The sequence below is a fragment of the Haemaphysalis longicornis genome, unplaced genomic scaffold, assembly GCF_048455015.1.
Source record: "Haemaphysalis longicornis isolate Haplotype H1 unplaced genomic scaffold, Haemaphysalis longicornis Haplotype H1 scaffold_5, whole genome shotgun sequence".
In the NCBI taxonomy this organism is placed as follows: domain Eukaryota; kingdom Metazoa; phylum Arthropoda; class Arachnida; order Ixodida; family Ixodidae; genus Haemaphysalis; species Haemaphysalis longicornis.
In genome coordinates, this window is record NW_027526385.1 from 105,048,025 (window position 1) to 105,075,661 (window position 27,637).

The window sequence follows — 27,637 nt, forward strand, 5'->3', positions numbered from 1 at the left end:
GCTAAGTCGCTGCGAGTACGAGCACAAGAACGCTGGTGCCGTTCCCGGCAGCGGAGGCAGGTTTTCAAATGGAGGCGAAAAACCAAGACAGCCATATGTATAGATCGCGACACATGTTAAAAATTGCCATGTGGTCAAAATTAATCAGTAGAACTCCACTACAGCGTGCTTCACAATATTGGTGTAGCTTCTGTGCGTTAAAACCTACGTCATTCAGTGAAACGTATAGGCATCACTGATTTTTTTTGAGCCAGATTCACAAAAGTTGCAGACATAGCCTTGCCCGTCCTCAGTCCTGTAAATGTGACCTTTGACCATTTTTCACTTGGAGAGTAAAAACGCCGTACGTGAGAAGCTCTCCGCTTGCGTAGCGCCGATAACAGCGCTCTCGTTTCGGCACACTTTCTGATAACACCGCAAAATTGGCATGAGTGGTGCTAACGTCAGCAGATGTATCTGCTGCGCGTGGAGGCCGCGATACGGTTTGCATAGCTGAATAAACCTTCGCAAAGTCGTCTGGGTCACACTGGTGCCGGACGTTTCCCACACAACTGTGGACAGGACCAGCTTCGGGGTGAGTGAATGATACGCATGTAACCCATTTCAGAGGTATATATATCCTATCCAATATGAAACGGAAAAAAAATTTGACGAGGACCGGCAAGACGGCCTTCACACGCGTGAGTTTCTGGCGCGCCTCCTTAAACATATCTTAGGCTGTTGCTATCGGTAGCAACCGGAAACTTGCGTCGAGTGGCGTAGAGCCGGTGAGAGATACGTAGGTGCCAACGCGTTAGAACAAGTTAAAATCCTTCCAAAATGAATTGAAAAGCAAGGTTGTAGTGAATGCTCTAACCGATTTACTGAAATTTGCGAGAAAAAAAAACGTTGCGGATGTTCCCATGTATCAAGCTTTTTGGTTACTTTTACATAACGTCAAGCTTTTACGTTAGACGATGTGGGCGTCCACCGTGTTTTAAGCTAGCATGGCGTGCAGTATTTCAGCCTTGTGACATAAAGAAAAAAGGTGCAACGTACGCCGAAAAAGCTTCCCCGCCGCCGGCATTGTTTCGATGGATCCACAGTTTCTGCTTCAGAAAACCGCTATATTATAGATTAACAAACCGCAGTGGCGAGTCTTCGATACCAGGTGATGAAGGGGTGATAGACGAGATCAGTTATTCGCAGTACACGGGTCTGCGGACCGAGCGGGATGCAGGTGGCCTTTACGGTGAAAAGCATTCCAGGCTCATATATATCTTCTAGCGGGAAAACGTAAAATACATTTGTAATGATTGACTGATTGATTCTGATATTCTTAATCGTTATTTTTAACGCGCCGACGCTCCACAGGCGGTGAGAGGCGGCGTAGTGAAGGGGTATGGATTATTTTGAGTACCTGCGGATTGTTAACGTGAGCCGAAATCTCGTACACACGGGCGCTTTTGCTTTTAGGCTGAGTGAGAAAAGTTGTTGCCGCGGCCGGGAATCGAACCCGCGTCCTCGTGCTCAGCAGCACAATAAATACCTTAGCCACTATGCCACCGCGGCGGGTAAATTATGAGGTTTGCTGTGGTAGTCTACGGACTGTAGATGCGTTTGGCCTTTAGTTTCGTGAGTAATACGGCAGCTGGTGAGCTTTTTTCAGCAGCATTTTGCTTCCAGGCAGTCTTCAGGGCGTCACCCAAAAAGCAAAACTGGCTGATCAAAACTGGCAGACAAAAATTTATTAAAACCCAATTTTTGAGTACTGATGAAACACAAAAAAAATTTGCATCAGTAAGTTCACGCCAACGTGCGGAGTGAAGATGCTTTTTTGGACGAAGTACTGCAGGCGCGCTTTTTTTGTAAGACGTTTCAGTGCACAAAAATTTCTGAACATGAATTTTCCGGAACTCGGTCGTCCCGCACGATATAAGGGGGATTTTATTTTCTTCGGATTATAAATTTCCCAAAAGGTAGGTTTCAACCTGTCAGAACTGGGTTAACAGCTACGTGTACAAACGAATCATAAAACCAGGTGCTGCTTCGGGGTGTAAAACGTCGTTTGAGAATTGATGTGAAGAAATAGCAGCGTTGATTAATTTTTTTTTGGTTCCTTTTATTTGGTGTTTGAAGAAATTCTGAACATTATTTAAAGGTTTTTATCAGAAGGAATTTGTGCCGTAGTTATTCAAGCTTTCAATTGGAGCATGAACTTGTTACCTCGAATTCAAGAATGAGGCCCCATATAACCTGACTGAGGGAACATTAAACTTAGTGTAACTAGGCTTGTGGTTGTAGATCCAGTAAGCTCTGTTTGTAGAAATGAAGATACTTCACACAGCGGAGGAAGACGGTACTGCTTTGAAAGAGCGGGACTGTAGAAGATTGAGCTTGGTCCGTTGCCATTAGCAGATAAATGCCAAGAAAAAAACTACTCCTGCGCGATGACCCAGGAACGACCCTAGCATAGCTGCGTGGGCGACACACAGCGCCTTCTGACTTTGTGCTGAGTAAATTGTTTACTCTCCTGAAAAACGTGGGTTGGCCTATGAAGTATGTGTCTCCCGAGAAAAAAACGCGCAGCGCGAACTCCGTTGTTCCGCTGCTGGATAAGATATGAGACGCTAGCGGTCCAACCCCGAGTATCGCGCCGAAGCCGCCGCTCCTCAACGGAAGCTAAGATCGTAAGGTGCCGAGCTTGGACTTCTGATGCAAGGCAGGAGAAATAGTGGAGCTGTGAGTCGACCAAGCTTTTCCCCAATGAAATCTCCTGACAGTGTGAAAGAGCGAACAGGAGGGCGTTGTTAATTACGGATAACCTTGGCGTCACCCCTGAGCACTTTGCCTAAACTAGTGGAACACTGAAAAACCCGCGAAAACTCAGCAAGGCCAACCAAGGCGAGCGAAACGGGAAGAAGCTCTGGGTACCGCCACCTCCAGTATTTTTCCAGCCTCGCCCCAATAGTACATGTAGCCCAATATATTTTATCCTTCCAGACCTCGTTTGCATCAACAAGATTCTCTATTTCTTTTGTTTTGTTTTCTTCTCGCTTTACAGTGTATTTTGCGTAGGTCGCGCTTTTAAAATTCTACGATGACAACTAACGACGAGCCCGGCTGAGTACCAAAGGAAGGTTGTTTTGGGAGTGCTAAGTTCACTTGGGCATGCAAACCCTTTATTTCCGCACATTACAGAAACTAAGGTGCGGAAACAGCTATAATCACGTCACACAAATTGACATCACCTCTTGTCTAGAATAGGCGCCTGCGCACAGTGCCACCGGAACCGACTGCTTTTAGGTGCGCAGAAGCCTATGGTGGCGCCTGTTACCTCCGCCGTTGTGTAGGCGCCGTTATGCGGCGTCCACACCCCCACTGCGCATGCTTGGCCAGGCACCACTGACGATGATTGTGGCAGGATGCTTCTAGGGATTGGCCAACCAAAGAATCCGTCAGGAGATAGCTTCACGTTAAACCACCGTCGTCATCTTCCCGTAGGGGAACCTCCTCCCGCAACGCCGTGATGAGGGCTACGGGCAACGCCGCAAGTAACGCCCCCTGCAACGCCACTGTCAACGCCAGGGGAGTATGGGACCATGCGGTAAAGCAAAGGGGAGTATGCAGTAGGTCATAGGAACAGATGAAGAATGTTTTCAGTCAGAAAGAAAGTGGTGACTCATAAGTTCTGACTCGAAAAATTCATCTGTTCCTATGACCTACCGCATACTCCCCTTTGCTTTCGGAGATTTTCTCGACTGTCAACCCTTATTCTGTCTTAATTAACCGAGCCCCTCATTTCCCATTTCGGATTCGCTACATGCATAGCGAGGGCCTCTGTTCTGGCAGTCTTGAGGCCAAAGGCAGCATAAGAGGGTTCAACGCTGGTCGACCACTCTCGACATGCCGTAGAACCTCGAGTCACGGCCCGGGGTTCAAAAGAAGGTCCCCTTCACCCCGAGTAGTCCGTGCAGCGCTGGCTACCACCCCCAAGTGCAGGAAAGAAAAAAATACCTTGACACAAGTACCCAAGAAAGTGGTGGGGAAACAGCCCCGCCGGTAGCCAAGTGGTTATCGCACCAGACTGGTATACAGAGATCGTGGGTTCGGATCCCACACGCCGGGCAGTTTTTCACCACTTTTTTCTGACTGAAAAAATTCTTCATCTGTTCCTATGACCTACCGCATACTCCCCTATGCTTTCGGAGGTTTTTTTGACTGCCAACCCTTATTCTCTACATATATATATATATATATTTCTCGACCTATATTTTTGCTTATTTATCACTGTATCAAAGAGACACATGACAAACACCCGAAATTTGGCCCAATTAAAAATAAAATATATATATATATATATATATATATATATATATATATATATATATATATATATATATATATATATATATATATATATATATATATATATATATATATATATATATATATATATAACAGTGCAGGGCTTGGCAGCTGAATAGTATATTAAATAAAGTCACCTTGAAAACCATAACAATATTTAATACGACGTTGCGGCTCGGAACCAGCCTTTTTCAAGTGAAGTACATAGGTCGAATACAAGGTATATGTAGGCTCGCAAGGAGCGCTGTGAGCACGTGGACACATTATGTCAAAAGTGTACAAGAAGGAAGTACAGTAAGAAACAAGTGGAAAGAAACGTACTGCACGACTGGGCGCGCAGGTAATCCATCTCAATATACAACTCGGCGAAAAGCAAAAGCGAGGCACTTAGGAAGCGTGTTTCCTTCAGCCACCGAACACCCACGCACAGCAATATTAAGAAAAGTAAACAAATAAGGAAGGGGTACCAGGCATCTCACTCCAAAGGAGCGGAAACAACCTGCCGCATAAGGCGGAAGCGTAGGATCGACAATTAGTCATCCAGACACTGGGGAACGCAAAACGGCAGAAGGCGACGTTGAAGTTCAAGACTGCAGGCGGGAGGATTAGCGAGGGGGCCGCGTCCTCAAAGGAAAATGCCCCCGCTTCCCCAGGAGACCAGATAATAGCCACAAATGGCTTATCCGCGACCCGCGCCCCGGGCACAAGGCGGACAATGACGACCCCTCGAAGTGCACCGACGCCGACAGAGGTGTATGAGCCACCCAAGAAGAGCGCGAGGATTTTGAGAAATGACACACAAGGCAGGAAATAACCAAAAAACAGCACACAGAAAAAAGCAGTTGAGCGAGCCCCCGGCTCATGACATGAAATGGATAGATACAACAAATTGTTAGCTTACATTTGATATTTTTGCGAGTAACAAGGGTTTGCACATTATGAAAAAAGTAGAATAAAGATGTGACGCACATGCGAGAACAAATCTCCAGTGATCTAGAAAAAAAAACACTTCCTAGTTAGTCATCAATGGCAGTATAAATTCGCACACAGCATTCTTTAAACAAAGTGACAAACGAAAGAATACAAAGAATAGGCGTGTACAAATCGTAGAACATGGGGAACCATGGCAGTGAACAAAATAGCTTACAAATTGACATTTCGGGCAAAAGAGCAATGAAGCATATGGAGAAAACAAGTTATTCACAACACTAGACCGAATAGTGCTTGGAAAGTGTAATGATGGGATACAGCAAGATTTTGTGCAGCAGAAGCATTAAAGTATACGGAAAATTAACCTGCTCACAACGATGAACCATCCAACGGTTGAGAAGTGGTAACGTGAGATACGTGCCGCTACAAGGTCTAGGTTTGAAGGCACGACAGCCTTCCCTGAGACTCATTGATACCTCTTGTGAGAGTGTTCTATTTGTGGATCAGATAAGATTCGCAGGCTTCCCTGTCGAAATGGGTTTTAAATCCTGATTGGATCACTGTGGCCTTAAATTGGTCGAACGGGTGTTTCAAAGAGTTGATATGTTTTGAAAGGGGGAGATAAGGTTTTGTTATTGCATCGGATCTGTGATTGTTGATGCGTGTTCTTAAAGAATTTTCAGTCTGTCCAATATATTGTACACCACAATCACCACATTCTAGGAGGTAAACTATATTTGCAGTGTCACAATTAAAGTTGCCCCTGATCTGCATGGAAAAGTCAGATTCCCTGCTCTGAGCGCTTGTTGTTGGTGTCATCATTAGACACAATTTGTACCGGGGTTTTCCACATGGTGTGGAACCTGTGAAACTAGTTTCTCTTGATCGAGATGATGTTACAATGTCTCTGATGTTTCTTGCCCGGCGATACACCACGCGTGGTGGGTCTGCAATGACGTGCTTCATTCTTTCACTCTGGAGCAAGATGTTGTAGTGTCTTCTTAAAATTTCATTGACATTTGGGCCAGATGCCGAATATGTCACAAAGAGATTGGTTTGTGACCTCGAAGTGGAGGTTTTATTGCCACTAATAAGGCTAGAACGCTCCTGTTCTGATGCCTTCCTGATTGAATCTTCACTGCGGAAGCGTAGTGCTTGGCTGTATGGAATGGCCGTTTTGCAGTGTCTCACATGGCTGCTGTGAAAGTTCAAGTATTGGTGTCGGTCGGTGGGTTTTCGGTACGCAGAAGTATCCAGTCTGTGTCCGTTAGTTGTTATCTGCACGTCAACGAAATTTATTGTAGAAGTTGAATACTCATGTGAGAATGAGATATCACTGTGAGCACTGTTGAAATCGGATATGAATTGTTTCAGGGCTTCCTCACCATGAGGCCAAACCATCAAAATGTCGCCAATGTACCGCTTCTAAAACAGTGGTTTTCAAGGGAAGTTCTCCAAGAACTGTGTCTCAAGGTTTCCCAAGAATATATTTGCATAATTTGGGCCTATTTTTGTCCCCATAGATGTGCCACTTATTTGGACGTAGTGCTGGTTATTGAAGTCAAAATGGTTTTATTCAAGTATTAAAGTTAACAGTTTGGCCAAAGTGTTGCTATCAATAGGTTTGTCCCCTTGTGAATTTTCGTAGGCTCTTATGACGGATTCTATTCCACCGGCGTGAGGTATATTTGTATACAAAGAGGCTACATCTAATGTTACAAGGAAGGAGTCATCCGGTATCGGGAGGTCTTTTATTTCACTTAGAAAATGAGTAGTATCCTTTATGTACGAATTGAATGTGGGCGGAATTTCCCTTATAATATGTCGGCATAGCTAGAAATGTTCTCGGTCACGGTTCCTATGCCAGAGACTATGGGCCTGCCCGAATATTTGAATTTGTGAATTTTGGAAGGAGGTAAAAACGTCCTGGCGTGCAGTGCAATGGAATAAGAGCTCGCGAAGTTTTTTTGTCTATCAGTTTTTCATCCCTAAGTTCAATTATGGTACTGCGAACTCGTTCTCTGTATTCTAATGTCAGATCGGCCGCAAGGGGCTGGTAGAAAGACGTGTCACCTAATTGCCTTTGCGCTTCAGTGTTATAATCCGTTTGGTTTATGACAACGATGGCTCCTCCTTGTCAGCGGGCTTTATAATGACGTCAGAGCGGGTGCTAAGGATTTATAGTGCCCTCTGTTCCTTTCCTGTGAGATTCGGTCGGTAGGAGGTGCGCTTTCTATATTCCGCTATGACATATTTTTGAACCGCCTTGATGTACGTAGTCATAAACTTCTCACGTTGTGGTGGTGGCGTCCAATGGCTAACTGATGGAAGGCTCGGCCCTGTGTTATCATCTCTGGGGACATCATGATAGTACTCTTTTAACCGGAGTGAGCGTAATAAATTTTCTAGATCCTTGTACAGTTGCAGCTCATTTAATTTTCCAGTGGAGGGACAAAAGGATAGCCCCTTAGACAATGCGCTCAATTCATCCTTTGAAAGAGTAACGGTGGAAAGGTTGACTACATTATCAGGAGTGTCGGGCTCGGGTACATCATTATGGGAAGATGATGTGCTAGGTTCGGATGGGGATAAATCAACACCGTCGCGGAGCATTTTTTTTGCCTTGAGAGATGGAAAATTGGCTTGTTTTGTTCAGTTTAAACATTTTTAGTTCGGTCTTTTCTTGCGTAGTCAAATGATTTTTTTTAAGTAGAGAGGTTTCTTCCTTTTTTAAGGCATCGAGGCAACACTGGTCATGTTCGATTACAATGCTCAAAAGATCCATCAATGCCTTATGTAGTATGCTCAGCCAGTTTGCCTCGTGAGTAGGCTAGAGGTCAGAGGTAGCTGATTTGAGGTTAATTATCAGGCCTTTTGGGGCAATGCCTGATTTCCTCTATACAATTAAGCTGCTGACGTGATGTTCATATTGAATTCTTTTTTTCCACAACTTTCCTTAGCTTTAAAAATTCTCTAGAAAATGGATGGACACCGGGTTCTCCTGGGGGCTCTTCAGGAAGTCAATCTCGGCGTGTTCCCCGGAATATCGAGGTCTGGTTGAGGGTACCTCGGAGGATAGAGCAGCGGCTGTTGGTAAAGGCGGAGGTGGAGGTGCGGCCTGTCCTTGCACTTGTTGGGATGGGGCACTGGCAGCGTGTTGTAGCCATTTCGACTGACTGCGTGCAAAGTTTCTCAACAAGGCCCGGTGCAGGTGGCTGGCCATGATGGCGATGCCGCCACGGTTGGGGTGGATCCCATCCGCAGCAAACACCCTGGTCGAGGGCAGCCACTCAAGGCCGTGGTCCAGGTAGAAGAGGCTCCTGGTGCGGAGACAATGCCGGCGAAGAAGGTCATTAAACCGGCAGGCTTCTGAGTTGAAGCGGTGCACGGCCCGTCAGTTGCTCTGTTGTCGGCGCCGATCAGGGCAGCGAGGGAGACTCAGAGTCCAAGGACGGTACGGATTTGAGGATAGTCATGCCTGATGGAAGCGAGAAGCTTCTCGTACCATTGAAAGGTGAATCTGGCCGGCGTTTTGGCGATATCGTTCGTGCCAACATGGAGCACAATTGTGGTCGGGGTGCGTGGCACGAAGTCCATCAGTGCGGGGATATCTTGGATGGTCGCTCCTCGTTGTGACACGAATGCTGGGGTTCCATGGCGAGATGCATCAAAATGGCTGTGAATGTGCCGTACTTGGGAGTCGCCAATCACTACCGATGAGGTTAATATGCCCGGAAATTTCCAACTTATGATCTTCGGGGTGACGGGGTCAGAAGCCATGAGGTTACAAATAATAGTGCAGGGCTTGGCAGCTGAATTGTATATTAAATTAGAGTCACCACGAAAAACATAACAACATTTATTACGACGTTTCGGCTGGGAACCAGCCTTTTTCAAGTGAAGTACATAGGTCGAATACAGGGTATATGTAGGCTCGCAAGGAGCGCTGTGAGCACATGGACACATTATTTCAAAAGTGTACAAGAAGGAAGTACAGCAAGAAACAAGTGGAAAGAAACGTACTGTACGACTGGGCGCCAGGTAATCCATCTCAATATACAACGCGGTGAAAAGCAAAAGCGAGGCACTTAGGAAGCCTGTTTCCTTCAGCCACGCCCACCCACGCACAGCAATATAAAGAAAAGTAAACAAATAAGGAAGGGGTACTAGACATCTCACTCCAAAGGAGCGGAAACAACCTGCCGCATAAGGCGGAAGCGTAGAATCGACAATTACTCATCCAGACAGTGGGGAACGCAAAATGGCAGAAGGCGACGTTGAAGTTCAAGAATGCAGGCGGGAGGATTAGCGAGGGTGCTGCGTCCTCAAAGGAAAATGCCGCCGCTTCCCCAGGAGACCAGATAATAGCCACAAATGGCTTATCCGCGGCCCGCGTCCCGGGCACAAGGCGGACAATGACGACCCCTCGAAGGGCACCGAGAACGCCAGGGGTGTGCGTGAGCCCCCCAAGAAAAGCGCGAGAACTTTGAGAAATGACACACAAGGCAGGAAATAAACAAAGAAACAGCACACAGAAAAAAGCAGTTGAACGAGCCCCGGCTCATCACATGAAATGGTTAGATACAACAAATTGTTAGCTTACAGTTGGTATTTTTGCGAGTAACAAGGGTTTGCACATTATGAAAACAGTAAAATAAATATGTGACGCACATACGAGAACAAATCTCCAGTGATCTAGAAAAAAAAAACACTTCGTAGCTAGTCATAAATGGCAGTATAAATTCGCACACAGCATTCTTTAAGCAAACTGAGAAACGAAAGAATACAAAGAATACGCGTGTACAAATCGTAGAACATAGGGAACCATAGCAGTGAACAAAATAGCTTACAAAATGACATTTCGGGCAAAAGAGCAATGAAGCATACGGAGAAAATAAGTTATTCACAACACTAGACTGAATAGTGCTTCGAAAGTGTAATGATGGGATACAGCAAGATTTCGTGCAGGAGAAGCATTAAAGCATACGGAAAAGTAACCTGCTGACAACGATGAACCATCCAACGGTTGAGAAGTGGAAACGTGCGATACGTGCCGCTACATGGTCTAGGTTTGAAGGCACGACAGCCTTCCCTGAGACTCATTGATACCTCTTGTGAGAGTGTTATATTTGTGGATCAGATAAGATTCGCAGGCTTCCCTGTCGAAATGGGTTTTAAATCCTAATTGGAGCACTGTGGCCTTAAAATGGTCGAACGGGTGTTTCAAAGAGTTGATATGTTTTGTAAGGGGGAGATAAGGTTTTGTTTTTGCATCGTATCTGTGATTGTTGATGCGAGTTCTAAAAGAATTGTCAGTCTGTCCCATATATTGCGCACCACAATCACCACATTCTAGGAGGTAAGCTATATTTGCAATGTCACAATTAAAGTTGCCCCTGATCTGCATGGAAAAGTCAGATTCTCTGCTCTGAGCGCTTGTTGTTGGTGTCATCATTAGACACAATTTGCACCGGGGTTTTCCACATGGTGTGGAACCTGTGAAACTAGTTTCTCTTGATCGAGATGATGTTACAATGTCTCTGATTCAATGACTCAAATATAATATAATAATATATATATATATATATATATATATATATATATATATATATATATATATATATATATATATATATATATACTGTGAGCGTGAAATTGGCAAAGAAGAGGGTTTGCAACGGGAAGTGGCCAATATCCCTTTCATGCTTCGTTGTCGTTTAGACATTGTGCGCGTTCATGATGACCTCATTTCATCTTCCTTCTCGTCCGTTGATCATCATCTCCGCTGCTGGAACGGTTGCTGTCATTTTTTGTCCGTGCTCGGCGCTCGCAAATAAGGCGGACATCAAGTGTTCCCGTCGACTCTCTCAAGTGGTGGAGGGTGCTTTTGATCCCGCCGTCTACCTCTCGCGGTCGCACCACTGGAGCTCCGATCAGGTCGGCGGTTGCTACTGCCCACGAGCTCCATGCAGCACGAGAGCGGCCAATCGGGCAGCAACGCTGCGGCCCCGGTCCAGCCTCCCATCATAATCACCAGCTGTCAGCGCGATCCTCCGTCGTTCTCGGGCCTCCGGGGTGAAGATGTTGAAGATTGGCTGGATCAATTCAACCGGGTAAGCGCTTTCAACCGATGGGACGATACATTCAAGCGGAGGAATGTCTCGGTTCCCCTGCATGAAGTGGCGAAGACCTGGTTTCTAATCAACGAGGCAGATATCCCTGATTGGACCACCTTTGTAGAAGAGCTCCGTAAGATCTTCGGCACGTCGACTGGTTCCGCTGCAGCCAAAAAGAAACTCGCGGCAGGGTGCAGCACCCGTACGAGACATTCTGTTTGTACATCGAAGATGTCATCGCGCTTTGCCGACGAGCTGACAAGGACATGTCGGAAACCGACAAAGTACATAACGTCATGAAGGGAATCTCCTCTTTCGCCTTTAATGCTCTGGCGGTACAGAACCCGACCACGATTGCTGACGTACGCACGATCTGTCAGCGCCTGGACCGCCTGCAGTCCAATCGCATTCAACAAGATTGTTTGCCTACCGGCTCCTTTTCGGATTCAGAGCTCCGTACTTTGATTCGGACTATCATCCGTGAGGAGCTACAGCAGCGTGACGGAACCTGCCTCCAGAACGCCCACGCCCACACTCATGGCCTGCGTGACTTGATCAAGCAGGAGCTGGCATGTATGACCGCCGTTGAGCAGCCAGTCATCCTGCTCGGCTACATGCCCAGTCCTACTCTCAAGCTGTTACAAGACCAACCCTGCCTATGGAGCCAATCGCTCCCCCGACGGACCATGGCCACTTGTCCGCTATTTCGGCACCTGTTCCTTCACCACCTTCCTTTCCTGCGTGGCGAGCAACCCGGCCAACGAGTGAACGACCAGTGTGCTACTATTGCGGCATACGAGGGCACATTTCTCGTTTTTGCCGGCGACGACAGTTTGACGAGCGCCGAGGTTACGCACCATACGAACGCGACACCTACTTCGGCTACGCCCCTCGTCAACGCGTCTACTCGCCACCTCCGCGCCAACGTTTTCCTCCTCGGGATGCTACCAACTTCCCTCCTGACTCGCGCCTGGCTAGACGTCGCTCTCCTTCGCCCTACCTTCGATCTTTACCGCCCTTGCGCCCGGCCTCTCACGTTGGTGAGAACCGTGCGGAAAACTAGATGCGGCCGTTTCTGGGGGTGAAACTGCGTCGCCAAGGAACAGTGCAAGTCCCCCTTACCGGCCATGGAATACGTTGACTGTTACAGTTGAGGGAATTATGGTTGAAGCACTTGTAGACACTGGCGCCAGCATATCTATAATTAATGAAAGTTTGTGCTCTAGACTACGCAAAGTGAGAACGCATTACTCTGGTCCAGCTTTACGTGGTGCGAACGCCGCTATGCTTCAACCCTCAGGACATTGTACAGTGCGTGTGATCATCAACGGCATTCGTCATCACATTCAGTTTGCGATACTCTCTTCATGCCCTCATCAAATCATTTTAGGATTGGACTTTTTGCGATCCGCATCTGCTGTTATCTCCTGCGGAAAGCCGATGATTGACATCACCGAAACGGACCTTGCTAGTGTCGCTGACGATCCAGAGCTCCGCTTGACTTGTACTTCCGACTTTACCCTGTCTCCTGGCGAAGAAACCGTAATCTCCGTAGCTTCAGACGACATTGTTGACGGCGATTTGTTAATTGCACCAACCGGAAATTTCTTCGCTCGAGGACTACTAATACCTCCGTGCCTTGTCCGTTTCTCAAATGGGTCCGCCTTTCTCGCCGCAGTCAATAGTACAACCGAGACCATTTTGCTACCTCAAAACGCCACTATTTCTTTCGTTCCCCGCGATGACGCTACAGCTGTTCTTCCTCTCAGCTCCTTATCACCTACGAATAATTCATCGGATTCCAAATTGCAGTCTGCTCCTGCTGGTGCAGTTATCAACCCCGACCTAACTACAGAGGAAACCGGACAACTGTTGACCATGCTGGCCAAACACAAGACAATATTCGACTCTCACACCTCGGTTCTGGGGCAGACTTCCGCGGCCACCCATCGGATTGAAACGGATGGTTCCTGCATCATTCGCCGACGCCCGTACCGCGTTTCGCCTCAATAGCGCAAAATTATCCAAGAAAACGTCGACGACATGCTGAAGAGAAACATCGTTCGTCCTTCTGCGAGTTCCTGGTCATCACCCGTGGTGCTTGTTCAAAAGAAAGACGGTTCCGTGAGATTTTGTGTGGATTATCGGGCACTCAACAAAGTCACGCGCAAAGATGTGTACCCGATGCCTCGGATCGACGATGCTTTAGACACCTTGCAAGGGACAGAATATTTTTCTAGTCTTGATCTTCGATCCGGGTACTGGCATATCCCCATGAATGAGGCCGATAAAGAGAAAACCGCTTTCCCAACACCCGATGGACTGTACGAATTTAATCTCATGCCGTTTGGGCTTTGCAACGCTCCGGCCACCTTCGAGTGTATGATAGACAATGTTCTTCGTGGATTTAAATGGAAAACGTGCCTGTGCTACCTCGACGACATTGTTATCTTTTCGTCCACGTTTAAAGAGCACCTCCAGCGCCTTGATCAAGTTTTAACTTGCCTCAGTAATGCCGGCCTGCAACTCTACGCAAAAAATGTCACTTCGCAAGTAAATCTATCAAAGTGTTGGGTCATGTTGTTAGCAAAGATGGAATTCGTCCTGATCCCGACAAAATTACGGCCGTCAATAATTTTCCCCGACCTCTCCGCCAGAAAGAGCTGCGCAATTTCCTGGTATTGGCATCGTACTTCGGTCGTTTCATTCGCAACTTTTCTACAATTGCTTCACCGCTGCACAAACTCCTCGCTGCCAATTCTTCATTTGACTGGTCGGAAGATTGTGAGACAGCGTTTACAACACTCAAACAGGCCCTCACTTCTTCTCCTGTACTCAGCCATTTTGATGAAAACGCCCCAACAATACTCCATACAGACGCCAGTGGCCATGGTATCGGGGCTGTGCTCTTGCAATGCACTGCTTCTTCTATGGAAAAAGTAGTTGCGTATGCCAGCCGCACGTTGACGCAAACAGGAAAAAACTATACCATTACCGAGCAGGAGTGCCTCGCTGTCGTTTGGTCTATTCAAAAGTTCCGGCCCTACTTATACGGACGTCATTTCACGGTTGTAACCGACCACCACGCACTCTGCTGGTTGTCGTCCATCAAAAACTTAACCGGACGCCTTGGCCTCTGGATACTTCGCCTACAGGAGTACAACTTTATCGTGACATACAAGACCGGCAAGAAACACGCTGATGCCGACGCTCTTTCACGTTGTCCACTGTCGTCCACGGAGGACAGTTGCTTAGCGTCTGCTCAGCAAGTGGCAGCTATCCCTATTGCCGTCGCGGAACATGTCAGCCCGGAACTCCCATCTGATCTCGTCTCTCTTCAGCGTTCGGATACGTACTGTCGCAACCTGATTGATCTTTTGGACTGTTCCGCTCGACCAACAAACAGTCGCTCAAGCCGCCAACTGAAAAATTTTAGACTCTTCAATGGTGGTGGCCTTTACTACTACAATTACCACCCTACCGGCGACAAGTGGGTCCCCGTCGTTCCGCGTTGTCTTCGGTCACACATTTTGCGAAGTTTTCATGACGACGCTACGGCTGGTCACCTTGCCTTCCAGAAGACATACGACATCAAAAGCCGTTTTTTTTGGCCCGGCCTCTCAACAAACGTCGCCAAGTATGTTGCGTCGTGTGAACCATGCCAACGCCGCAAACGACCCACTTCTGCCCCAGTGGGGACGCTCCAACCCCTTCCGTGCCCTTCAGCTCCCTTCGATATTGTCGGGATCGACCTGTACGGACCTCTTTCTGTAACTGCAGCCGGCCATCGGTGGGTTGTCACAGCAGTGGATCACTTAACCCGCTATGCCGAAACTGCTGCTATTTCCTCGGGCTGCGCTTCAGAAATTGCTGACTTCTTTTTGCGGGCCATTTTCCTGCGTCACGGTCCCCCTCGAGTTCTCCTCAGTGACCGTGGACGAACGTTCCTTTCTTCGCTACTTTCTGAAGTGCTTCGAGCCGCTGACACCGCTCATAAAACTACATCGAGCTACCACCCGCAAACAAACGGCCTGACGGAGCGCTTCCATCGGACTCTTTCGGACATGCTTTCCTTCTACATTGGCCCTGACCACACCAAGTGGGACACTATTTTACCATTTGTTACCTATGCCTACAATACCGCTGTGTAACAAACCACTGGATTCTCGCCATTTTTCCTCTTCTATGGCCGTTCACCTTCTTCTGTACTTGACGCGTCTTTTCTCTCCGCACCTATCGCGCCAACAGCGAACCTTCCCGACCAGTTTGTTTCTAGACTGGCTCACTGCCGCAGTCTTGCCCGTTTGAACACGGTGGCCTGTCAAGAAAGCCGCAAGTCTCGCCACGACGAGAAGCACCGTTCGGTCACTTTTCAACCTGGTGAAGAAGTTCTGCTTGCCACTCCCCTCCGTGTTCCTGGATTGTACGAGAAGCCCTTGCCCCGATTCATCGGTCCTTACAGGATCCTGGAGTAAACCTCACCAGTGAATTACCGCGTCACGCCTATTTCCGGTGTCACTGACCGTCGGTGCCGGGGAACTGAGATTGTACATGTTTCCCGGATGAAGCCGTTCATTCGCCGCGATTCCTCTATCTAACAGTGACGGCCAGGATAGCCGCTTCAGCCGAGGGGGAGTAATAGTGTGAGCGTGAAATTGGCAAAGAAGAGGGTTTGCAACGGGAAGCGGCCAATATCCCTTTTATGCTTCGTTGTCGTTTAGACATTGTGCGCGTTCATGATGACCTCATTTCATCTTCTTTCTCGTCCGTTGATCATCATCTCCGCTGCTGGAACGGTTGCTGTCATTTTGTGTCCGTGCTCGGCGCTCGCAAATAAAGCGGACCTCAAGCGTTCCCGTCGACTCTCTCAATACATATATATATATATATATATATATATATATATATATATATATATATATATATATATATATATATATATATATATATAGAAACAGCTGTTGAGAGCATAAAGACATATCGCATGCGTCTCTCGCCTAGGCTTAGCTTGTTCCGTAATTGACGGTAATCGAACACCATGCAGGTGCCCTAGGAGCCTTCTACTGCGTGTGCATCGCACGAGCACGTCGCAACGAGTGAGCGTTCCCGAGGTAGAGGTCCAGAGATATCTTTACCGCTTACGCCACGTTTGTTGTCGTTGAAGGCTTCAGCTTTCATATAAACCCAATATATCCTAAGGGTGCCGCGCGCGTTAGAAGTTGGTACATCCATGATCGCGTCGCTATTTTGTAACCCCATGTAAAGCTTCCCCTACCAGTGCTGCCTACGTTGACTACGACCAGGGTGATTTACCTCCAGCACATTGATAGTAACGGCGTTGTAGACCAGCGCACATGCGCTAGTGCTGCATTGTGAGCCCTCATGGGATGCGTTCAAGGCGAAGTTGTCAGCTATTTCCACCTAATCGCAAGTGAAGCATGCCATTCTGTGTCGTGGTATTCTCATTACGTATGAGCGCCGCTATGGTCAGACGCTGATCAATCACCATAATTTGAGGCACTGTGTAGACTTATTTTGTATCGTGGTTATCCATGTATTGGATGGCTTTGCTATGCGATCTAAGAGTATCTTTGCAGCAATTCTCGTATCTGGTACGGCCACCTTCTATGCTTATTAGCTCAATCAGCCTTTGCGCAAAGGTTTAAAATTCTCTGATTGGCTGTGTGAACAGTGGCGAGTCGCTGGTAATTCTTGTTTACCGTTTTAGTAATGTTGAGATTGGATGATGTATGTGCCAGCATTAATCAGAAACGGGGTAGTCGGTGGACTGGATTGGATTAAAAACGTTTATCAAGCATAAAAGGGTGGTGGCTGGTTTATTCCAGAAAGCCGTGAGCCTCAGCAACAGCCTGGAGAGCGAACAACGAGGCGTTCCTCGTACTCTCACCGTCAGCTGACCACCTCGTGCTTCGCAGACTTCAGCCTATCGAAGAAATAATAAATACTGTGGTCATCGTGTGCGCACCTTTTTGAAAATTTATGATAGGACTACGCGCGAAAATACTTTGATTACTTAGTAATGTTTTCATTACCATGATAAGGATGATTTCTGCAAGTGCTTAAAAATTCATTTAAACGCATAAAAAGAGGATTGCCATGACGTAATATTTTCTACAGCATCACGTGTCTCCAGTGGGTAATCAATATTTAGATTGGGCCATAATTGTAAGCGCGTTATTAAAATAGGTCAATTGTGGCTTCAGCCCAGGAAAAGTTTCCTTTTCCTGGGCTAACTTTTAGCCCAGGAAAAGTTTCCTTCAAAGCGTTTTCTTGGGAAGAAGACCGGAAAGAGCTGACTTTTGGTTGTTTCAGAGATACCGCCTAAATAAATCGCAAGCAGCAACAACCTAAACAAAGTTACGACTCTCTTTGTCTTCACGGAGATTGCACAAGTGCCCAATGCCTCCCTTTTCAACAGCATGCTAGTCGTAGTTCTTGGCGCTTCGGGATTCCCTGACCAACTTGTAAGATATAAAAATGTTCAGCAGTATATGTTACAAGTGGTAATTGTTCTTAAAATTGATTTGAGGTTTTTTTTCATGTATTTCAGAGGTCCAGCATGGCTGCTGTAGAAACGGGCCGAGCTCATGAAGAAAACGAGGACTTGGTAGACCTAGATAAAGAACTGGGTCCCTTTACAGGCTCAGCTATTGACTATCGTCTGCCATGCACAGGATCTCGAGGCCACCGGTGTAAAATCGTCAGCCACCTCTCGTCTTGGAATGAATACTTTTGTCAAGCTGGCCTGGAACTAAAAGAAACAGTGGGAAAAGCTGGGGAGCTCTCCCTACTCAGTTTTTACAACCCCAAAGTCAGATGCCTTAAAAAAGAAGAAAAGCACGTCGTCGCCACCCTTATGTATTGGCTTTTCAGCCTTCACCACTGCGTTACCTTTGTACAAATTACTGTTGAACAGTTACAGCCATACGAAGCAATTTTTTGGAAAGCCCTGGCGCCGAAATCGCGCATTTTTCAAAGATTGCAAGAGCTCGATTTCGCAGGTAAATATTTTTATAATCAAGTGTGCCCTGAAAAGATTCTAGACGGTCTGCCAAGGTTGGTTCGTGAAACCAATTCGCTGACTGCCCTTAAAATGCATTCTTTGAGTATGGAAACAGCGGATTCGAAACGCTTCCTTGGAGCACTAGCAGAAAACCACACTTTGAAAGAACTATCGGTGCACAGTTCTGTAGTGTGTGATCCGGAGTTCAAAGAATACTTGAAACATTCCGCATTGCTGCAAGAACTGACAATCGTAGCCTGTGACAAGGCGGGAGAAAACTGTTTGGTCTGGGCTTTACAAGGTCTCCTGCTTACCGATCACTGTCAAAAGTGTGCTTCCAGGATGCTATCATCAAGCAACCCATAGCTGAACTTGTAGAGAGTTTCCTCACAAACAACCAAATATTGCGCATTTTCAGCTTACGCTTGCCTGAGCCGAAAGACTCTGAACGGGAGGACTCCGAATACGACTACCGAGTCGAAGAGGAACGATTGCTTAGACCTCTTATAGAAAATACAGTGCTGGAGGAAGTCACCCTCTCAACAGACATGTGGAGGGAAGAAGACTGGGTGGCTTTTCTCGGGGCACTGCCGGCTAAAAAAAACCTCAATAAGGTGACAATTACAGAAATATCTAGCACTGATGCACTCTTCCTAACAATTTGCCAGCACGTTCAGAAGCATAACTTAGCTGGACGAGTCTGCTTTGAAATGTGCTATGTTTCCAGCGGGTATGAAAACCTTGGGAGTGCAGCATTTTCATGCATATCTGCGTCGCCTTCGTACTACCCGCGTACCCCAGGGCACGAACTGTTTGTAGCGGTTGTGGAGAACCTGCCCACTCACATTACATCCTTAGAACTGCGGCTGCCAAAGAATTACCTTGGAACTGAAGTAATTTCAGCCGTCACCACCTACATAGAAAATCAGAAACAATTGAAGAAATTGACGCTGGACTTTTCGCCAGAGCGAGGGTCATGTAATGGGTATGAAGACGACGACGACGATGCTGATGAAAAAATTACAGCTATCATCGACGTATTGTCAATGAACAAGAGCATAAAAGACCTTTCGGTGTGTTGCAACTGCATGAGTGACTACACTGTCAGCAGATTAGCCAATGAGATCATGTCCAGTAAGAGTATTCGCTATGTTCACTTCAAAGCTGAATCATTCGAACTCTATGAAACGTTTTCTGAACACTTATCCGAAGCTGCAAGCGACGGTTGTGGCCTTTTTGGTGTCGATCTTGAAGGATATGTGAACGAGGACTGGTTTAGTGTGTGGGACAAAGCTAACCAGAACTACAGTGATATAGAGCGAGCCTTCGAATTTGCAACCAACGTCAACAATGACAGGTAAGTAAGACGTGGTTTAACAACGTGTTTAAAAACTTTGGCTCGAATTATGTTTTATTGTGGATAAAAACTGTGGCATTTTAGAACGTCAGCCCCTGTAAAGTAGACTGTATGAGTTAGTTTGGAAACAAAACTATACTAAGGTTGCAAAAAATTGCTTGACATGGTGCGGGTGAGCTAATTATTCCTTTGTGTTTATTACGTGTCCGAAACACCACCAATGCTTTTGCATTAGAACACAAGTCATGACAATAACAGGTAAGAGTACCTGTAATTTGTAACATGTCAATCATGTAACTACGAGCACCTGCATTATTCGGGAGCACGGATTAGGAAAGGACATAGTTGCGCATGCGAGTCAGAACAGTGAGTGATGGCATTAGAAAACTAGATTCATTAGGTTGCGATAAATGCACTTGGAGGCACTTGGTGTTATAGCTTTTGGAAATTCTAGGTTTAAACTAAATTGCATGGTCGAAAAACTACGCAGGATAGAGTACAGCGTATGAACCTAATGGACTAACCTTGTGGCGCCAACACAATGCCAAACGTATAAAAAGCACCAAACTTACTCTGCGTGCAAGAATGTTTAACAAAATTACGTTTCAAGACCGTTTTTTTTTATCGCAAGATGCAACGGAAGCTGTGCTAAACCTTGCATTACCATTATAGTCTATGAGTAACGTTGCTGAAAAAAAAAAACGGGAGGTGCAATACTGACGCAGTTTGCCACGTGCTGCATCCCTCAAGACAACGCAACGGCAATTTTTTTTTGCTTCACGAAAGCGCAAAAAAGCATAAGAATAATTGATATAAGACGACTGCGCAAAGCGCGTTGTGCCGTCGTCTTTGTCCTGTTGTTCTCGTCAATAGTTCGTTACTGCAAGAACAGAATACCATACGAACTCGCCCAAACAGCCCCTTTCTGGTGTCGTTTCTTTCCATTGTGCTCACAGCACATGCTAAACGCGCCTTGTCCGAATTGAGAGGAATAGGAGAAATATTGATGAATAAAAAAAATCAAGAAATATATCCAAGGAAGGTTGCGCGTGCTGTGTCAGAGTTTGTTTTTTCTCAACAAAAAGGGCACTCTGAATCAGGGATTGTTTATCAATATGAAGGGAGTATTCACTTCACCATTGTTTTTCTAAGCTGTGCCATGTTCCTTCCAGTACATGTGTGCCGTTTGACGTTAGTAGCTGCATTTCATACGGAGCATTCAGTGGTGCGCATTAATCGGCACCAGTCGCATTTTACATTCAATCTGAAACTACTAAATAATGTCATTGCCTTTCGGTGTTAATCCTAATGCACGTACTTCCGCTCCAACAATGTGTACACGTACAGCGCGTCAGCTGCTCGCTCCAATAAAAATATTTGCTGCGTTTAATGTGATTGAGTGCCTATCGTAACCTATAAGGGCGCTACAGCCCAGCAGTAGAGCCATGAGCTGCACCGTTCCAACAACGGGGCGTATTCGTGTTAGTATAGCATCTTGGCTTTGGAAAACGAAGAATGCATGTTTTGTGCTTTCTGTCCATTCCTTGTTCTTTCTATTGATTGTGGTTTTCTACGACGGCTTCTGCTCTCTTTACGTTAGTTATTGTTTTGGAGAATGAAAGTCTTGTTTTATTTTTGTCTGGATCGGATTTGTTTGGTTAAATTTATTTACAGAAGGTAAAGTAATTTAGGACGCGAAAGATATACCCGAACAATGCATTCTTAAATACTCGTGCTTTTGGAGGATTCTCTGAATCAATCGTGTATTTGCACAAAACAAAAACTAGCTATTACGTTAGGGGAATGGTCTTAGTTTGACAGATTTGCTTACGTTATCCGATCGACGTTGTCAAGCCCTGAAAATTTTCTCTGTTTTGACAATAGTCATGATTCAATGCCAATGCCACAAATGGTAGAGCGAAAATAGGACAAAACAAAGCGAATGATTTAAAAACAATTCTGTACCTAGAAACGGCGCGATCATAATGCGCTCACACCAAGTACTGTCTCGACGGACAGAAGAGTTGAAACAAGTGACTTTGTTGCAGTGAACAACCCTTTACCGTGCAGTAGAAAACTCTGAAGCAAACTTATTAGTTCCAAAACAGCACTATGCCGATGAACCTAGATATTTACGTAGGCAAAAAAACACATCCACGAACCCAAAAATTCTTGTTACCAAAAGGCGCCAAGTGGGCCATGGCAGCACTCGATGGTTCTGTGCTAAAATGTATACGAAGCACAATAATAAAAGTCTTGAAGAGACCTACCACATCAATGTTGCTATAATGTTGTCCCGTCATCGTTGGGCTGTAACGGTACGTAACTTGTTTGAAATGTGAAAGTGCCGACGGTGAACCGATCCCGTGAGTCCTATTAGTCGGCGCTCGATGGCTACTTTAATAACAGCCGTAAACAGCGGGGGGTGCCACCTGGCGTGGGAAGCGTCGCCGTCAGGGCCATCGTAGTGAAGGTGACGGTTGGGATGCCGCTAGACGAACACACGAGCCCATCGCTCCTGGGGCAACCAGAAAGCAGGTTGGCACTGCGTCGAGGAAGCTGGACCACTGTATCATCGGCCCGCTCACGCCCAGACTTGAGTTGCGATATCGACGTCCTGGCAGCATCACTCCTGGATTGCTCTTCTTGAACCTTGCCATGTCCTCCTAGCGCTCCTTCTAGACTTATGCTCTCCATTTAAATTTTAGTCTTCGTGGTTTGAGTCATCGCCTGATGGGCAACTTAACAATGACTGGAGCGTCCATATGTCATTCGTTGTTCCTGTCCCGTTCTGCAGCGCGGTGCACTATGATTAATTGGTTAATTTATTGCTGGCTCCCCAGGGAAAGGCTGGTTTGTTGGTTGGGTCCACAAATTGATTGATTGATTGTAGGGTTTAACGCGCCGACGCAACGCAGGCGATAAGGCGCGCCGTAGTGGAGAGCTCCGGATTAATTTTGACCACCTGGGGATCTTTAACGTGCGCCAAAATCTCGTACACACGGGCGTTTTTACTTTTCGCCTTCATCAGAAAAGCGGCCACCGCGGCCGGGAACCGAACCCGCGACCTCGTGCTCAGCAGCGCAACGCCTTAGCCACTGAGCCACCGAGGCGGGTCGGGTCCACAAATTATTTTCCGCGTGCGCAATTTCTCCGGGATCGGCAAAGTCAAATTTGGATAATATTATGGAGAAACGCTAAGACGTTAACGTTAGTTTCAAAGCTGCGTGACTGACTTGTAGTTTACAGTTCGCAGTAAGACATCCCATGCTATTTGAGTCATTTATTACGCATAAATGTCGAAGCTAAGGAATATTCCGTGCTGTCTGGACTAATTCAACGCTACAGGAGCTGCATAGCTTTGTAGGGCAACAGATCAACAACCTGGCCTGCCCTAGGCTTATAAATAAGCTGATTTTAGCAACCTTAGGAAGCACCTTACATCGATCATATATGTTTGATATGTCACTGAAGGTTTAAAAGGGACGAAATATTTTTAAACACACTGAGAACCTGTTGTTTTTTGCTGTTGCAGTTTTCTCCCCGACAAGTACTGCGCCCGAGCAGTCCAACGAGTCTGCGAGAACCCTGTCCTGTTGGAAGAGCTCGCGGAAAAGATGGACATCGACGTTGATGCGGCAAACGATGTGGTCAAGCATTGCATCAAGCACTGTAAAAAAACGATGGATGATTTCATGACACTGGTTGGCGTCGTCCAACATACAGTACAGTGTCACAAAGAGGCTGACCAGTGCAAGCAGCTCGACGACATCAAAGGCGACTGCTGGGATATATTGAAGGATTACCTGAAACTCACGGATGTTGAAGATGACTAGACAACACACAAATCTGCATGCAGTAGGAACACCATGAAGTCAGTGGTGGTCCCAGAGCAGAATCAGTGCTCTTCTATTCTGGGTTCTGCAAAATTGCCATTCAGTGTCTGAACTTTTTGTTACATGTAAACAAAAACGTGTAATTAAAGTTTCTTCCCAGAGTGCGTATAACGGCAGGAAAGCTTCAGCTTCCAGTAATTCGAGAGGAGATGCCTGGGTTGTGGCCATGAAATATGGTGGACGGGTATGCGTAAACTGTGTTTATTGGGCACAAACCGTGCATTATTGCCTTGTGCGTGCAAAAACACCATAGGAACGGACATGAAAGTTGTCCACTTGGCATACCGAAACGCCGAAAGCAGAAATGTGTGTTCCGAATTTAACAGAAACCAGTTTGCTCCCCCTTTGTGGTTGTACAAAGTGCTATTTGAGGGGTTCATCTATATATATTCGAATAGGTTGGGTAACACAGTGTAAGCGTTTATTTTGTATAAATGTAATAAACAAAAATAACACGTGAGCGGCGCTCTCATTTCCTATCTTCCCGTGCCGCCGCTACGCGAGCGGCCGGCCTGATCAGGTTATCTTCTTACTGCATGTCCGAGCTAACTAGCGTGCAGTCTCACTATTCTGGGGTGGCGAAAGGGAGAAACCAGATACTAGAATGAATTGGAAGAAGAGGAGGGAAGAAGCTTGACAGTAAGTAATTACACGCAAAGCGTGAGGGGACGTGTAAAGGAGGAGGACTATTTCTTGTACAGGTGAGTGTTGCGTACTGATGTCTGGGAACCTGCTTGTGGGGGTTTCTTCTTGTCTGGTTTATTCTGGTACACTTTGGGCACTTCGGGCCTGACCATCACAACAGTAGGAGGAGAGGTAAAAGCTTGCCAGCCGTGCCACCCACTGCTCGTATGTGTGGTGGACAAATGGGTTAGGGATGAGGTTATCTGACACTCCTATACCAGATAGTATAGGAAGAAAGGGCGGGGGGAATGTTTGTAGGCAGAGCGTGGGATACATGGCGTGTAGTACAGTAATGTGGATAAGAGGTTCTTGGTAGACGTCCAATTGTGGTAGCTTTGGTTTTAAGTTTGATTGGGATGCTGGGTACGGTTGGCGCCCGTGACCACAGTGCGTATGTCAGGAGATTCTCGCCGATGCGTCGGTATAAGAATATCTTGCCCTTGTAAGTGTGATCCTTCTTGGGAAAAAGCCCTGATTGTATGGTCGCGGGCACGGCCGTGTTCGTGCTTATTTTCTTCGAGATATTTCCACCTAAGTGATGGTGAAAATTGTGATGCTGGAGCTCGCGAAAGGCTACAACCGTTAATACCGCGTGGCCTACATGTTTGTAGGCCATAAATTCCCTAGGCTGTAGCCTAGAAAATTTATAATTACCAACTAGGCTACGAAGAATTTCTATACAATGCGCGGTGAGCCCAGAAATGGCTTAAGATCAGCTTGGGCACAAACCTTTTTTGCGGCTAATTGGCCTAAATAAACACTCAACAAACAATACCAACCTGATGAATGAAACCCCGGCCTTTTCACTTTTTCTGAATGTCGAAAATCAACTTCAAGTCCAGCTTCATGTGCGTGCACACTGAACCAATGTTTCACTTGGACGATATATTATTCTCCAAATCTCAAACATTTTCGTAATTGTCTCAAGGCCCCAAAGCTAAAATATAATGAATACATTAATTTCGAAACCTCCGTATAGCAAATGTTCTGCTAATCTCGGTGGCTATTGTATTTTATAATGCATATTCACAAAAACGATCTTCCAACATTCACTGAAGGCAAAGCAGGTCATTACGTATGTGATTGACAGCGCATTGAAGTGCGTATACCAACATTCCTGACACAGCCTCGAAGAATATAAAAATAGCATAGGTATATTTGTAAAGGCATGCCCTCAGTTGGTTCTGGAATATTTTTTTTGCAGAGAAGTTCACAATTCGTGTTATCACTTGTAATAAACGACGTCCAAATTTTAAAAATTTATAAAAATTTAGTTTTGAATATTTTGTACTGTTCTGTGCCAATTAAATCAAAAGAACGTAGCGTGGGAAACTATGTCGATAGATAGTTAGTGAGCGATCAAGCGCCAAGAGTGTTGTAAGAGTTACAATGGTGGTTTGCGCTCTTTGGTGGCCTAGTAGGCAGTACTGAGAAGCTACAGGGCGAAAAGAAACTAAATAAAGCATCTGTCGTCGCCAAGCGTGTTTAGGTTCTTTTTGGCACCGTTCACTTTCACTAATAGGAGGCCATTAGAAACAATTTTGAAGTCAAATAACAACATGTAACGTTTCTTGCTGTCCGTTTTCAACGTGCAACACTGTATGACTGTGAAGTTCATTGGCGAAACAGCAGCGTTATCACGTCTTTGAAAGCAAAGGCAGCAGCTTATGCTGCGCTACGCATGCGAAGCATGCCCTCGTCGAATGTCGGATCGAAGCGATCAGCAGGGCATGAAGTTCTGCTCTTTCATACTGGTAATATGGTCACACACTAAAACACGTTCGCGACAGTAATTACTCTACTTCCAGAAAAGAAAATTTTATATAACCGTATATCCAGTACGTTTTGTTCGATTTCTCTGATTTGATGCATAATTTTTCGCTGAAATTTTCACCACAATCACATAGGCAACTTCTCATCCGGAAACAGACCTTGTAGATTTCATGTTTGGTTGAGAAAGTTAAGCTTCGCAGAATCAGTCAACATAGCTTGAGTTATCAAACAGGCTTCTGATGGTGTAGCACGCGTTAATGAATGCTTCCTTACAAAACACGGCTTCAGAGCCACTTTTGCTCTGGAACAAACAGGCCGTCGTCAACGGAATTCGGAGAACATCCTGGTGTCTCAACGGTACCGTTATTGATATCTTGCAGTACATCCACCTTACCGTGCACTGTAAGAATGCCGTGTAAGGTCTAATTCGAGAACTTGTGCGAACCTTGGAAGGGAGAGAGCGCCAGTGCATTCCGTGTAGAGTATAAATTCGAGAACTTGTGCGAACCTTGGAAGGGAGAGAGCGCCAGTGCATTCCGTGTAGAGTATAAATGGGCGTATGAACGAATGCGAGGGTGCAAAAACACATGCAGCTTCCCACACCCTGCAAAGAAGTTGCTTATTTTTATGCGCCGTGCAAGATTTCAACGGTCAATCACCAACTGAGGAAGCGACAGGGACTGTTGGTATGAAGGCTGTAAATGGAAGTTGCCACTAGTATGATATTTGCTTGCAAATACAAAACACCAGCACGCTGCCATTCCTATCATTTTTTGACTAAAACGGGGGGACGTATAAAAAAAACCTACCGCAGATAAGCTGGTTATCTCCAGCTTTTTTATTGTTATTACGTACAGAAAACAACGAATGGCTCAAACAATGCTACTTATTTCTGGAGAATGTCACAAATAGCATACTTCGCAAAAAGTTTAAGCGAGGGGTTTGATTAATAATACAAAAGCGCCAAAACTAGACAATGAACCCGTCATACAGCAAAAGAGCGCACTGGCCTTTGTTGTCAGTTCATTTGTATTTGCAATATTTTTCTCCGCTGCTTTAACCAAAAGTCAGCGCAATGTGTACAATGGCCAACAATGTTCATAAAGTTGATGCCGAAAAATGAATAAAATATGAAAACGCCCCTCATGCGATACCCGGACCACAGCATTTAAAAGTGCCAGAACTTCAAAAACACAAAAACATTCACTGGCTTTCCGCTCTGTGAAGAATGATGACCAGCAAAGCTGTAGTGCACAATGTTAGAGCCCCTTAGAAGCTAATTGCCATACAATTTATTTCTGTAAAACGACGGGTAGAGCCGTTTTCTGTAACTATATTTCATCCGCAGGTGGTCGTGTATTGGCAGCGTACAGTCATACCGCACCGTTAAAAAATTCACTTTGCACTAACTTACCCCCACAGGTAAACGAAACTCGGCGTAACGGTAGAGTCTTTTTACGGGTAACTATCATGTAATGTTTTCGGGATACTCTAATTAACGTAAGAGTTA

At 45.9% G+C, this 27,637-nt stretch overlaps 1 protein-coding gene across 3 annotated transcripts; it reads left to right on the forward strand.

Moving 5' to 3' along the window:
* Positions 1-402: 402 nt before the first annotated feature.
* On the forward strand, positions 403-24,084 carry LOC144138659 (uncharacterized). Of its 3 annotated transcripts, XR_013315928.1 has the most exons (3): positions 438-574; positions 17,965-18,415; positions 23,310-24,084. XR_013315928.1 is itself a non-coding variant. In XM_077671047.1 (2 exons), exons 1-2 carry the CDS (start codon positions 18,966-18,968, stop codon positions 23,608-23,610), a joined length of 1,110 nt encoding a protein of 369 aa, XP_077527173.1. In that variant the 5' UTR covers positions 18,422-18,965; the 3' UTR covers positions 23,611-24,084. The 3 variants fall into 3 exon arrangements, 1 of the variants encoding a protein (XP_077527173.1); XR_013315929.1 differs by lacking the exon at positions 17,965-18,415 and having other exon boundaries at positions 403-574; XM_077671047.1 differs by lacking the exons at positions 438-574; positions 17,965-18,415 and adding an exon at positions 18,422-19,774.
* The last annotated feature ends 3,553 nt before the right edge of the window (positions 24,085-27,637 follow it).